The 13,952-nt window shown below is 49.2% G+C and overlaps 5 protein-coding genes across 5 annotated transcripts; 3 read left to right on the top strand and 2 right to left on the bottom strand.

Moving 5' to 3' along the window:
• Positions 1 to 800: 800 nt before the first annotated feature.
• N7479_011195 (MFS transporter) lies at positions 801 to 2,457 on the top strand (the record flags this gene model as incomplete). Its single annotated transcript, XM_057258886.1, has 2 exons — positions 801 to 1,468; positions 1,560 to 2,457. The coding sequence occupies 2 exons, from the start codon at positions 801 to 803 to the stop codon at positions 2,455 to 2,457; spliced, it is 1,566 nt and encodes a 521-aa protein (XP_057106344.1).
• Positions 2,458 to 3,009: 552 nt separating this feature from the next.
• N7479_011194 (sister chromatid cohesion factor PDS5) lies at positions 3,010 to 7,561 on the top strand (the record flags this gene model as incomplete). Its single annotated transcript, XM_057258885.1, has 2 exons — positions 3,010 to 3,345; positions 3,422 to 7,561. The coding sequence occupies 2 exons, from the start codon at positions 3,010 to 3,012 to the stop codon at positions 7,559 to 7,561; spliced, it is 4,476 nt and encodes a 1,491-aa protein (XP_057106343.1).
• Positions 7,562 to 9,212: 1,651 nt separating this feature from the next.
• On the bottom strand, positions 9,213 to 11,715 carry N7479_011193 (SWI/SNF chromatin-remodeling complex subunit SNF5; the record flags this gene model as incomplete). The annotated part of the gene is made up of 2 exons (XM_057258884.1): positions 9,213 to 9,668; positions 9,724 to 11,715. 2 exons carry the CDS (start codon positions 11,713 to 11,715, stop codon positions 9,213 to 9,215), a joined length of 2,448 nt encoding a protein of 815 aa, XP_057106342.1.
• A 209-nt stretch (positions 11,716 to 11,924) lies between these two features.
• On the top strand, positions 11,925 to 12,212 carry N7479_011192 (uncharacterized protein; the record flags this gene model as incomplete). The annotated part of the gene is made up of 1 exon (XM_057258883.1): positions 11,925 to 12,212. One exon carries the CDS (start codon positions 11,925 to 11,927, stop codon positions 12,210 to 12,212), a length of 288 nt encoding a protein of 95 aa, XP_057106341.1.
• A 420-nt stretch (positions 12,213 to 12,632) lies between these two features.
• On the bottom strand, positions 12,633 to 13,502 carry N7479_011191 (endonuclease/exonuclease/phosphatase family protein; the record flags this gene model as incomplete). Its single annotated transcript, XM_057258882.1, has 1 exon — positions 12,633 to 13,502. One exon carries the CDS (start codon positions 13,500 to 13,502, stop codon positions 12,633 to 12,635), a length of 870 nt encoding a protein of 289 aa, XP_057106340.1.
• Positions 13,503 to 13,952: the final 450 nt, after the last annotated feature.

Below are 13,952 nucleotides of genomic sequence, written 5' to 3'. Positions count from 1 at the left end.
ATAATAGCCAATACAGGTGGAGAAATCTCAACGTTCATCGTTCTTGTAGAGTTTTATCGTATTGTAAGTTTGCTTTGGTGTACAATGAATCTCCCTTTGACTGCGCAATATGCAAATTATGACCATTTAGATGTATACATGTAATTATCCATGTCTCGTCCTCGTATTCATTCTTTTGATGGCAAAAACAATAGCCGGAAACAATATATGTCAAACTCCGGTATAATCCCCATCAGCCCTAAGAGGTATAAATATTGACTCATTGGGAGTTCAGCGGAGGTCTGCACAGGAAAGGTCCATTTTTTTTTTCGGTGTTTAGGTGAGGCCGAGGGTGAATGTTGGACTTTTTTTTCGTACTTTGTCTTGACTGGTTTGCTAGGTTTCATGGAGTTCGGGCTTTTTTTCGATTTTTGTAATTTGGCGTCATAGACATCAACATGATTTGATCTGACGCATATGCATGAAAAGAAGGCCCTCGAAGATAGATGGCATTACCTTGGATCCTTAGTTTGCGTGTCTCGGGGGTTTAAGTGTCGGACATAGTGGAGGAGCGAACGGCCGATATTACATCTAGTGAATGAGAATCTGTATCCCCGAGTCCGTTTCCTTCAAGCCCTGGAGGACATCTGGGGCAGGAGGAGAAATAGCATGTCGCTTATATTGTGGCCCCGAGGACCATATAGTGCTTGTCTTGAGAGGTTCTTTCCCAATGCAGATTTCTCTCATATCACACATGGGCAGACTTGCGAATACACCTACCTTCATACTTCCCACATACATATATCGTATTTGGAGCAATCATGAGTCCCCAGCCATTTGACTCGACTACAACCACACCTCGCCTCAGCATGGAACAACACGGTTCCATCGAGCTAGGCGTCACCAACACTGTTCATGATAAGAGCGAAACGGATGTCGAGGACGCGATCGATACCCTACAAAAGCCCGATGACTCCAGCAAAGTCTCCAACCTTGTGGACTGGGATAGCAAAAATGACCCCGAGAATCCCCAGAACTACAATAATCGGCGCAAATGGATCATCACATTGACTATGTCCTCCATGACAGTCTGGATCACCTTTGCATCTAGCGTCTTTTCCGCTGCAACTCTAGTTACTGCGAAGGAATTCAATGTGTCGACTGAAGTAATGGTTCTCGGTACCAGTCTGGTTGTCTTTGGTTTTGCTCTAGGCCCCCTGTGCTGGGCACCATTGAGTGAGCTGTATGGTCGTCGCATCCCGCTATTCTCAGGATATCTCATCTTTGCCATCTTCCAGATCCCCGTAGCTGTCGCCAAGAACATCGAAACTGTTCTGGTCTGCCGGTTTTTCGTTGGTCTATTTGGCTGCTCTCCTTTGGCGGTTGTTGGCGGTGCCATGGCTGATATCTGGAATCCCGTGGACCGCGCTGTAGCTATCGCCCTATTCAGCTCGGCTACTTTCATGGGACCTGTTCTTGGTCCAATTGTGTGAGTACTCAAAATCAATATTCAAATTACCCTTGGAAGACAACCCCCCCCCCCCCCCCCAAAGCACTATACAGAAACTAAAACTCTTTAGTGGGGGCTTCCTCACAGATTCACATCTTGGTTGGCGCTGGACTGCATGGATCACCCTAATTGCATCCGGCCTCTTCGGTTTAATTGCTTTCTTCGTCGTTCCCGAGACATACGGCCCAGTCATCCTGCAAAAGAGAGCTGCCCGTCTTCGCATCGAAACTAACAACCCGGCCCTCCATTCCTTCTTGGATCAACACAAGCCCACAGTGTCAGACATCGTTACCAAATACCTCTTACGGCCCTTTCAGATGCTTGTGCAAGAGCCAATCCTGCTCGCCATGACTATTTACCTTGCTTTAGTTTACGGAATCCTCTACATCTTCTTCGAGGCCTACCCAATCTCTTTTGGTGAAGTCCGCGGTTGGACCCACGAAGGCGTAGCTGCCCTCCCATTCATCGGCATTCTAATCGGTGTCTTTCTCGGTGTCTGTCTCATCGTATACACCACGAAGACTCGTTTTGCGCGCAAATTCGCAAAGCATGGCAAAGTCATTCCCGAAGAGCGCCTCGTACCGATGATGATCGCCTCTGTGTTACTGCCAATCGGTTTGTTCTGGTTCGGCTGGACTTCCAGCCCCAATATCTCATGGGTGCCACAGGTCATTGCTGGCGTGCCTATCGGCCTGGGTATCCTGGTTATTTTCATGCAGGGTCTCAACTACATTATTGATGTGTACATGATGTTTGCCAACTCTGCTATCGCGGCAAATACTCTCATCCGCTCAGCACTGGGTGGCGCTTTCCCACTCTTTGCTACGCAAATGTACCGGAACCTCGGTGTAGCTTGGGCATCGAGTGTTTTGGGTTTCATTACTTTGGCTATGATTCCCATTCCTATTTTGTTCTTTATCTATGGTGCTAGAATTCGCGCTATGAGCAAGTTCAGCCCTAAGTTCTAACTAGGTGATGGATCCATCTATCTCTCACTTTTAGGCGCACAGTCAATGCATAGATCACATTTGAGTTTTGCTTTTTACATGCATTGTTATGATAGTAGACCTGTGAAGTCAGGTCCCTTTTATTACAGAACACCTACTCTGTCATTTTATGACAAGAGCTTGTGTATGCTATTAAGTATATTTCAATCAATACTATTGATATCTTCAGAATTCTGGACACAAAGGATATTTAAACTTCCATTATCCAAAGGCTGCTTTATTATGGGCCGAAAAGAACGTAAACATTTGAGACTACCAAGTGCGAGCTAGATCCTAAATAGGTAAATATGAATATAACTATCAATATTGTATCAGACTTGTGGATATATAATCTTGCCAGGTTTATTTCAAAGTAAATAAATGATAAACTGTACTGTATGACACCTGTAGCACCAACTTTGTAGGGCAGGACACGGTCCCGTGCGACGCGTTCTGGGCGGTCAACCTCCGCTCAAACTCCCGTGTTGAAACTCTCCACCTCCCCAGTCCATGTGAGAACTGCGACCATCCACGATGCCTTCGCGCTCTCGCCCAGGTCCTCCCGAGGTAGAGGAAGACTCAGGGCTTCGCAGTCTGTCTTTCAATCAGCCGCTCTCATGGCGCGTGGGGCGCTCCGCGATCCCCATTGCGGATCTCCTCGAACGTCTCCAAACACTCGCGCAGGAACTCCGCAAACTCGACCAGGAGGAAATTGATAAGGAATCGCTACGGAAGGTGTCCCAGGAACTCGCCAGTGGGAACTTGCTCGCCCACAAGGATAAGGGTGTCAGAGCATGGGCTACTTGCTGTATCGTTGATGTATTGCGACTATGCGCACCAGACGCGCCTTTTACGCGCAATCAACTGAAGGTGCGGAAATTGAAGATACACATAATATGTATCTAGTCTGTGCGATTGAAGAATGTACTGACGGAGCCCAATTTAGGATATATTCACATGTATCGTATCCTCGATTATCCCCGCTTTGGCCGACCCATCCAACGCCTACAATGCCCAGCATATATACGTCCTTGGATCTCTCGCTGAGGTGAAGAGTGTGGTATTGATGGTCGATCTTGACCACCCAGACTCACTCATTGTCCCGTTGTTTACGGGCTGCTTCGACATCGTTTCGGGTTCCTCGAAAGCATCCACAGGCGAGGAGGTGGCTAAAAATGTCGAGTTTGATATGACCCGAGTACTTGTCACCGTGATCGATGAATCGCTCGTCCTGGCCCCCGAGGTGGTGGACGTTATCGTTGCCCAATTCCTCCGAGTCGACCCCCGAGTGATGGACAACTCCAACAAGAAAGGAAAGCGACCAGATGCGCCCGTTGACGCCAAACAGGATACCCTTCTACTGAAGGACTACCCGGCCGCCTATAACATGGCCAAGGCAATTTGTCAGGCCTGTCCAGAACGAATGACCAGTCACATCAGCCAGTACTTTAACAATGTTATCATCGATGCGTCAGTGCCAGCTGGCCAAACAAATGGCTCTAAGCATTCCCGGAAACCCAATCTCGATGATTCCGATGAGGAGGGAGAGGATATCAAAGAATTGAGCAAGGCACACCGTCTGATCCGGGAGCTTTGGCGTGCTTGTCCAGAGGTCTTACAGAATGTTATTCCGCAGATTGAGGCAGAACTCTCTGCAGAATCCGTGGCCCTACGTTTATTGGCGACTCAGACGATCGGAGACCTCGCAGCCGGAATCGGTGTTGCAGGTCCACCACCCCCTCCTCCCATGGACCCCACAACTTACCCGCCAGTGTCGCTAGTGGATTATGACAAGACAATTCCCCAGCCCAATGTTTTGTTGGCCCCCGTATCCCCCAAGCCTTTCTCTCAAGTCCACAACTCGGCGTATGAAGCATTCTTGAGCCGTCGCCTTGACAAGACACCATCAGTCCGTGCTGCTTGGGTCACAGTTGTGGGGCGAATCCTTCTAACTTCAGCTGGAGGCTCTGGCCTACACGAAAGCGAGGAGCACAGTCTTGTCAGAAATCTCGCCTCGATGCTCCGTGATGTTGATGAGAAGGTTCGTGTGGCTGCAGTGGATACTGTTGGACAATTTGGGCTTTCCCAAATCGTCCACAAGCTAAGTGTAGATGGTGGCTGTTCGTCACCAGACTCGGTTCTTGCTATTCTTGCCGAGCGAGTGAAGGATCGCAAGCCACATGTGCGTGAACACGCCATGAAGATTTTGGCTCGCATGTGGGCAGTGGCTGCTGGCGACATCGAGCAAAATACGGAGCCTGTCGTGACCCTTCTCAAAGATGCACCATCCAAGATATTTGATGCATTTTACACCAATGATCAAGAAATCCATATTCTGATCGACCGCGTCTTGTTTGAGACGCTTTTGCCCCTTTCTTATCCCCCTATTAAATCAAAGCTTTCTCGAGGCAACTCGAACCAATCACAGAAACAAAAGGAAAGCCAGGCGCCTGAACCCGAGCAAGAGACTGACGTTGACAAAATTCGCGTTCGTCGAATTCTTACCCTGCTCCGAGGATTGGATGAAAAGGCGAGGCGAGTATTTTTCGTTATGCTGGCCCGTCAATTGTCGATGAGGTCGGCCGTAACGCTTTATCTAGAGGCCTGTGAGAATTACAATGGTGGCGTTGTCGACAAGGACGAGGAACTGATTAAAACACAATTGTCCAAGATCATTGAGTCATTATCCAAAACTTTCCCAGATGCCGCGCGCGCATCGGCAGACTTGTGGAAATTCGCCAAGGTGCACGATCGACGAAGCTATCAGCTGATTCGCTTCACCATGGCTGCTGTGAGTGATTATCGCACTGTTGTCAAGGCTACGAAGGAACTCCAGCGGCGGGTACAGAGTGCAAACAACTCTTCTCTGCTGGAAACCTTGACTCCTCTTGTGTATCGCTGTGGGTCTTTGATTTTCAACCGAAGCCATATCCCGGCGATCATGAGTTTGTCCCGAACAGATGAGAACGGATTGGCCAATGCTGCACAGGAGATGTTAAAGCAAATATCATCTCAAAATCCGGAAGTCCTAGAGGCACAGGTCCAAGAAATGTGCAAGGATCTCGAGGCCCAAGCCCCCAAGGCTTCATCGGCTGGTGATGGTGGTGCTGAAGACATTTTAAAGGCTTGTGCTGGTTTCGCTAAAAAGCTTCCTGCTAAGCTCCCCAAAGAGCGCAAGTTCTTCCAGGCTATGGCCAACTACGCCCTTTATAGTTCATCACCGCATTCTGCGAAACATGCCATCTCAATTCTTATGGCCACGGCTGACCGAAAAGAGATGTATGCGAAAGATTTGGTGCAGAAGTGCGTTGAAAGATGGACATACGGCTCTGATCGATTCCTCACTCGCTTGGCTGCCCTGTCGCAGCTCAACCTTCTTGCACCGAGAGAGGCAGACGAAGAAAGTGATGCTATCATTTCGATTGCTATTAACCAAATCTTGCTCACCAATCGCACACCCGAGCCAGGATCTGAATACAACTGGTCAGAGACAGTTGATGATGAGACGAAAGCTAAAGAATGGGCATTGAAAATTATTGTTAACCGTCTTCGGGCTAAGGATGGAGCAGACAATGAAGCTGACTTCCGTGCCCACGCAAAGCCTGTCTACGAAACATTGAATAAATTGGTGGTCGGTGAAGGCGAGATATCTAAGAAGAAAGATACCCCTGCAGGCCAAAAGCCGCGCCTTCGCCTCCTCGCTGCCAAGTCTTTGCTCAAGCTGTGTGCTTCCAGCACTGTCTGCGACAGTCTGCTGACGCCGGCCGATTTCAATGCACTCGCTTTGGTTGCCCAGGATCCACTCTTGCAGGTGCGAAGTGGATTCATCAACCACCTGAAGAAGAAACTAGTGCAAAAGTCGCATCTGAGCCATCGATGGTATATTATCCCCTGTTTGCTTGCTTTCGAACCTGTTCATAGTCTAAAAGAGAGCACGCTCACATGGCTACGATCGCGAGCGGCATATTTCGCCCAACAGGCGCAAGCTAGTGGGAAACGGACAGAACAGACCATGGTCATGGAATTGATCTTTTCGCGGCTCCTGTCTTTGCTTGCCTATCACCCTGATTACCCGTCTGAAGATCTGGATGAGGCAACAAAACTCGGCGACCTGACCGACTTCTCTCAATACATCCTTTTCTACCTCTCCGCAGTTGCCAATGAACACAATATGTCATTGATCTTCCACGTCGGACAGCGCGTCAAGCAATTCCGCGATGGCATCACCAAATCAGACGAGATCTCTACTCGCCTCCACACTCTGTCTGATCTAGCGCAAGCAACTATTCGCCGGTTCGCAGATGTCTACTCCCAACAGCACAAGTTTGGCGGTGCCGCCGGCGCAACCAACATCTTGCAAACCTACCCTGGAAAGATGGGTGTCCCCAGCTCCCTCTTCACCTCCATGAGTAGTCATCGAGAAGCCCAAGACGTCGCCGACAAGAACTTCCTTCCAGATGACTTGGATGATTTGCTAGATCGCGTTGTCCGAATTGCAATGAAGCCCAGGAATAACTCTACCCACGGTTCGCAGGGCGGGGCAAGCAAGAAGCGAAAACCCTCTCTTGATACGAACGGTAAGTCCTCTGTAGCCAAAAAGGCACGCAAGGAAAAGTCTTCTCGTCCCGCTCGCAAGTCCACATCATCGATCAGTGCAGCTGCCAAGCCGAGACGGAAATCAAAGAACGACGATGGTTGGTCTTCCGACGGAGGCGCTGGAGACGCCACGCCCGCTTCCTCTCGTAGACGCAGCGTCCGAGGCACCGCGAAGCCGGAAGTCAGCTATATCGACAACGACAGCGATGATGCCGACGAGGAGATGGCAGAGTGGGATGAACCTGAAGAAAAAGACAATGGCGAAGATGACGCGGAGGAAAGTGAGAACGAAGAAGTTCAAGAAACAGATGACGAGCAAGAACTCGCTGAGGACGATGAACCAGAAGCCAGCGAGAAGGAACCCACGCCGCCTCCTGCAAAGAAGCGAGGCGGAAAAGCTAGTGCTGCGAAGGGCAATGCCAAGAAGTCCGAGGCAAAGAAACCTCAGGCAGCTAGCTTGCCTTCGCGACGTTCTTCCCGTCGTGGATAAGAACCTCTCTAGGGCTACATGGGACATGAAATTCGCCCGCCTGTATGTTCACATATGGGCCATGTCTCTCTTTTCGCCCAAGTCTCACATCTTCAGTGGTCATTTATTCATGAGTTCTTAGCCAAGATCTTCGGGACATAAACGTCTGGTATCTATCTTACTGTTCTCAGGTGCCAAATAAGTTGTGCGATTACCGTGCGGATCGTTCCCGTTGATATTCATATTCATATTCATATCCTGATTCCCATGTTATTTTCATTATGGTCTCACAATTTAGTCCTCATCATGTGTGCTTCTTTTTTTTCTTGCAGTCAATGATGGTCCGAGATGTATACCCCATCTGCCTGTTTTTTTTTTTTTTTCTACTTGAACTTTGCATGGGCCACTCTTGTGCCCGAGTTTTCACGAATGTCTGTCTCTTCACGTATTCCCGTCAGATATATGCTTTCTATCTGTAAATGAATTGAACTTTGCTTCAAATTTACTTCTTTATAGTACAGCAAGGTAAGATGTAGCACTAGGGCAAGGCATATTGATAGATAGACAGGCTACAGTACATATAGAGCATATGCACTAAAACTAATTTCTCGTCCAAACGATTCAGCTCGGATGAGCCTGCGTATACCACTCGGTAACAGTCTCCTCCCCGTCAAAATACAACCTCTCGCCCGTCATATTCGTCGGGTCATAATACGCCGTGTCGTTATTCTGGCCCGAGGCCAAGACCACTGTTTCCGAATATGACAAGCTCTGAAATATGTCCACGGATATACAGGGCTACGTAGATATGTAGCATTGAGCAAAGTCCCTCTCTTCAATATCAATCACATGCCTGCATCTCATATACTTCTTCTGCTAGGTAGGTTCACCGGCCCAGAGCTCAGCACCGTTAGCAATGCAATCCCGGACCACGGGCACAATATCCAGTACTATAACGGTGAGCTCCCTGTAGGAGAGACGGGCATTTCGCTGCTAGAAATTGGTACAGTGTGATAGTCCGATATAGACAGATGGTAGCATGTGACAGTGAGATAATTTGCCTCCGGTGCGCAATTGATGCAATCACCGATAGTCAGGATCCGTTCATCGGGAAGCTCTGCGAGGGAAGGCATAGCTGAAAGAGATGGAAGCAGACAATGGTATGGTGTAGTAGTTGGAAGACAAGATTATGGAATGACTATTGGAAGCGAGAGAGGTATGAGAGATGAATCCATCAGGGAGAAATGCGTGCAAACAGGCCTTAGGCATTGCAACAGATGGAAACAAGCGTTCTTTGGAGATAATCGTAAAGACATACAATACAAGTGTTGATTTTGATTTCACTCCTACTAGGTCATTCCATAAAAATAATAGAAATATTTACTAAAGCTCAAACCGTCTCTCAAACTGCTATTGCACATGATCCAGCGAAGCAAGAAAAACACACAAACACCCCGGAGAAACATTGAGCGCCAACAGAGGACATCATGGCACTGAAAAACCAAAACCTATGCAAGACCGACACGAGTGGAATGGGAGAGACTTCGTGAGTATGGAGAAGAAAGTAGATGAATTGAATTGATCAAATGTGTAAAAGAATATGAGCGATCTGAAAGAGAGGTAGAAGTAATCACACAGGACGCCGTTGTCATCACTTCATGAACGAAATTGACTATGGCTGAGATCCACTGGCTGAAGAGGGGGAGGCGTGTGCTCCAGGGACTAAAGCATTCCCGAGAGCTGGACTTGCGCTCGAGGGAATTCTGGTCCCAGGGGCCGGACTGGCACTCGCACTTCCGCCATCAGGGTTGGTAATACCGCTACTGGTCTTTGTGAGTCGCTCTTCGACGCGTTCCTTGTGCTGCCGGTTACGAAGATGGACTTCGAAGTTGTCCACTGTCATACCCGGGCCGGGGGTGTACAGCTTTCCGGGGCAGTCGTGGCAACGAATACGGGGGAGGTATTGGTATTTGATATTTTGGCCAGCCTGGAGATTGTTGGGATTTGCCACGGGAGCAAGAGTTTCAGTATCGACGGCAGAATAACGCATCACCCCTTCGAAAGAATCGTTGGGGTGAGATTGCTTCAACTTGCTGAGACCGGCTGCCAGCCAGTTGGGTGGTGGGGGCTGCATAGGCACAGGGTCAGCCACGGGCCAAGAACTGGGGTTAGAATCTACTCACGCCAGAGACACCAGGCTGCGGAGGGTTTGGTGCATCAACAGCACCGGTTTGTTGGGGTCGCGCCGGGGGATGAAGTCGGGATTGTTTATCGGACGGGGGTGCCATCGTTCGTGACGCTTGTCCTGCACTGGATTGTGCGGAGACAATGCGCCTTCCGTTTCTCAGATCGACCAGCTTGTCGCGCGAAATCTTGAGTCTCACTATCAACTTATCAGAGTCATCTACACTCTCTTCTCGATATTGCTGTCTTCGGGCCGAGACCCGAGGCTCGTGGTACACTGGTTCAGGGGTTGCCGATTGTCCAAGGCTGGCACGAAGCGCCGCATGGGCTGCAGAGGCCGCGCCTCTCATACCTCTAGTACGAGCAGTGCCCTGTGCGAGGTTGGGCCCAATCGCAGGAGAGCCAACAGAGGAGTCGTCACTATCAAACTCGTCTGAATCATCATCCCCCCGGTGTCCGGTCATTCCACGACGACGACTAGAACCGGTACGTTTAATCACATTGCTTTCATCAAGGGAGCCCACTGAGTTGGGTATCACGGACGAAACAATCATGGTACGAATCGTGCGTTGACGGTCCTTAAGATCGGGCAAAGCAGGCCCACCACGACGGTTGATTGACCGTTTCTGACGACGTTGCTCTCGAGAGATTGAGATTTCGGTACGTTCAAGGTCTGCCTCATTCAACTCATAAAGATAAGGTGTATGCTCTTTGGCGGATTGGTATGGTCGGAAGGCGGAAGCCACAGGTGTAGGGAGGAATGAGGTGTGTAGATCTGGGTCTTCGATTGGACGACCATCGAATGGGTGAGCGACAATGTACAAGGATTTGGTGAAGAGTTGGGACTGTTCCCGGATTGAATGGGCGATGGCGGTGGTGAATTCACCAGAGAGGGATAAATCATCCGTCATGCATAATGCGAACTCTTCGGGGGAGTTATTAGGATCGTTAATATCCCATTCAAACTGGTCGATGAGGGTGTGTTGACCAATGGTGATGTTAAGCTTGACCGAAATGCGCATCTCGTCATTTTTGTATGCGGTATAGGGTAGCTGAGGATCAAGAGGGTCTTCGTGTATGTTAATATGCGGATAATAGTCTATCACCTGCTCCTGGATGCTCTGTGAAATCATTCTCGTCAAAGGGACCGAGCTCTCTACCGCGAGGCCCATGTCTTCGACCAGCTTCTCCGCGAACAAGTCCGGAGACACCACACGATCATGAAGGTTCCACGTGAAAGTATCGCGGATCTTGACTTTTTCCCAATCAATGTCCAAGCGAATAGGAACCAGATCCTCCAGCTGTTCGTTCTGCGTCTTTGCATCGCGTCGTGAAATGCGTAGTTCTCGCGTCTTTCTATTTCCGGGTCGGCGTCGATGAGTTGGGTAGAGAAGTTGAGGGTGTTGATTGCGAAGGTCGGTACGAGGGTTTCCAAATCCCTCATAGCCAACACCATACAATGCAGCTGGATTTAACTGATTCTCGCGTCGTACCCCCAAATAGAAGTCGCGTTCGGCTCGCTTGTTCTTTTGTAATTCCTGGCTGGGATTTTGCCAGGCGGTTGCGGCCGAGTGCTGAAATTCGCGCTCAACATACTGCGCCAGGAGAATCTTCTCCAGTGGCGGTTCGCGGGCGCGTACGGCCATGACCCCAGAGACGTCAGTGGATTGGACAGCAGATCCATCATGGGATCTCTTTCTTGCGGAACCATGCGTCCCATTTGAACGGGGCGTGCCGTTGGAAACCTCACTGCCGGGTTCCGACGAGGCTGACACACCGGAAGCAGCTAGCATAGCCTTTGCGCTTTGCTTTCCCTCTGCAATTGAATCTGGCGTATTGCCATTTGTTGATCGACTTGTCCCAAGGTCGATGCTGTCTGGACCTTGGTCCCCCGTGTCCGACGCGCCAGAGCTGTTCTGGGCGCCAGACTGAGGGTCCCCGAATGATTGTTCTGAGGGCAGTGAGCCACCCGTCACTTCAGGGGATGGCATTGCGGATAGTCTACTGAATGCGAAACGAACGTCTGATGCCACTCGTATAATCTTCGAAGCTCGGAGTGGCTCTCAACGCGACAGGGATAGGTTCGGACCGGTTACCGTAGCATTATGGGATGGAACCTGTCCATGCGATCAAATCATGATTAGCAGGTATTTTCAGATAGTAGACTACACTATCCATCACCGTCGCGACCGTACATCCAATGTCACTTGGGGATGAGCTTGATGGATGGACATGTCGCAACGGGCGCATGTCCCGAACACGCCACAAGTCACCCGTCAAGGGTGTGCGACAGATTGAATGGGGACAGCATATGGAAATTATGGACAGGAACCCAAATGGGAAGGAACTCGAACATACCAGGGCCAAAGGGGGGAGAGAGCTCTTGCCGATGTTTCTTGAATGGACCAGTCGGGAGTTCCAGCGCAGAATCCGCTCCGGATCGGTTGGGCTAAGTCAGCTGACTTTCTTCTTCAATCGATTGCGATGATCCCAATCGATGTGATTCCTTCCCCGGAAGATTCTTTCAAGCTGGGGAAGCTGTGGCAGTTGTGTTTTTTTTTTAAAGGGTGATGGTGAAAGAGGCAAAGGAGAAGGAGGGAGAGTACCCGTTACAAGTGTCCGCACCCGTCTAAGATTGTAAAGCAAAGAAACGCGCCATTCACTTTCTATGCCCAACAACCATGAACATGTTATAGATCAAGGTATAAAGTCTACATCTAAGATATTTTGAGGTTATTCCCAATGCTCGTCTATGGGCTCCCGGCCAACCTATGACCCCGTTTACCAATTTTACATACCGTCATGTGACCACGTGTATGCTATGTTACATAATGTTTTCCTAACCTCGGAAGACGTATCTCTTGGCATATTCATCCATTGGTCTCTACATGTAGTTACCCATATAGTCTTAGAGTGTCAAGTCCACAATAACAGCGCGGTGATCCGAGCTCAAAACACCGTCGTCAAACTGATTCCCTAACACAGCATAGCCAATGACTGCCAACCTCTGACCTTGAGTCCCGGCGGGTCTCACCAAAACATAGTCAATACGCGAGGCTGGCTCATCATCGTATCCAAATCCAGTCCAAGTGATGTAGTTACCATATCGCTTTGAGCTGTCAATTTCCTTGTATGTATCAAGTAAGCTTCTTGTCAGCTCTTGGTAGGCTTCCTGGTTCTCTTCGCTGTTGAAATCGCCGGCCAGGAAAGTGCCCGAGATGAGCTCTGCGAATTTATTCTGGCTGTATTCGGACATCTTCCCGATAATGATATGTGCAGCCTCGAGACGAGATTGAGATCCCTGATCGTCAAGATGGGTGTTCATGGCAAGGACCGTTTTCTGACTAGCTCGATGGGTGAAGATGCCAATGGTGACAATGCGGATGGAGGCTGCGTCCCAACTCTTGGACGGGGTCTCGGGTGTCTTGGATAACCACACTGTCTCCCAGTGTAGTAACCCCCAAACTGATGGCCTGTAAATGATGGGAGAGTATTCCCCAGCCTCGTAGCCATCATCTCTACCAACACCGATATACTCCCATTCGAGTGTCCCAGGCTCTGCGTCCCCATTCAATCCAGCCAGAATATCACCAAGTTGATTGTGAAGAACCTCCTGTAGACATACGAAAGTTTCTTTGCAATGGCGAGTCTCATATTCAAATTCATTCAACAGCAATTGTTTTCGTTCAGCCCAGGGCTGTTCGCCTTTGAAGGGGGATGTAGTCGCATATCGGATATTGTGTGTCAAAACCCGGATGGGAAGTTTTGCAGAACTCATAGTGTGGAATACAGAAAACTAGGTTAACTACCAACAATGAGTAGGTACGTCCATGGATATGTAGCTGTGTCATGGGTTTACAAATAGTGCCCAGGTGAGGGGAATGTTACAATGCCTTAGGCGCTCCTACTATGCCCGAGACATGCCACAGTGACAGGGCCCACTTTCAGTCACGACCGGAGGTTACTTACATAGTATATCGATGGAAGTAGGCATTTTACAGGGTATTTTTATACACACATGGGAAAAGTTGCTCTGTATGTATGGACTGTACTTTGCACGGGTATTCTAAAGTTGGTGGCCAGTGATTCCTGCTGGCTACAACCCTGTGGAAGGGAGAAGGAAATCAAAAAGACATCGAAAACAAAGTCTTTCGAATAATCTCAAGCCAACTGGATATATATTTCTAGGTCCACCGTCACTAAGCCATTTTCCCTTTTGTACCTAAAG

The sequence above is a fragment of the Penicillium vulpinum genome (assembly GCF_028829585.1).
Source record: "Penicillium vulpinum strain IBT 29486 chromosome Unknown utg000004l_segment0_segment0, whole genome shotgun sequence".
Lineage (NCBI taxonomy): Eukaryota > Fungi > Ascomycota > Eurotiomycetes > Eurotiales > Aspergillaceae > Penicillium > Penicillium vulpinum.
Note: the sequence above shows the minus strand (reverse complement) of the source record. Positions and strands in the feature narration are given on the sequence as shown.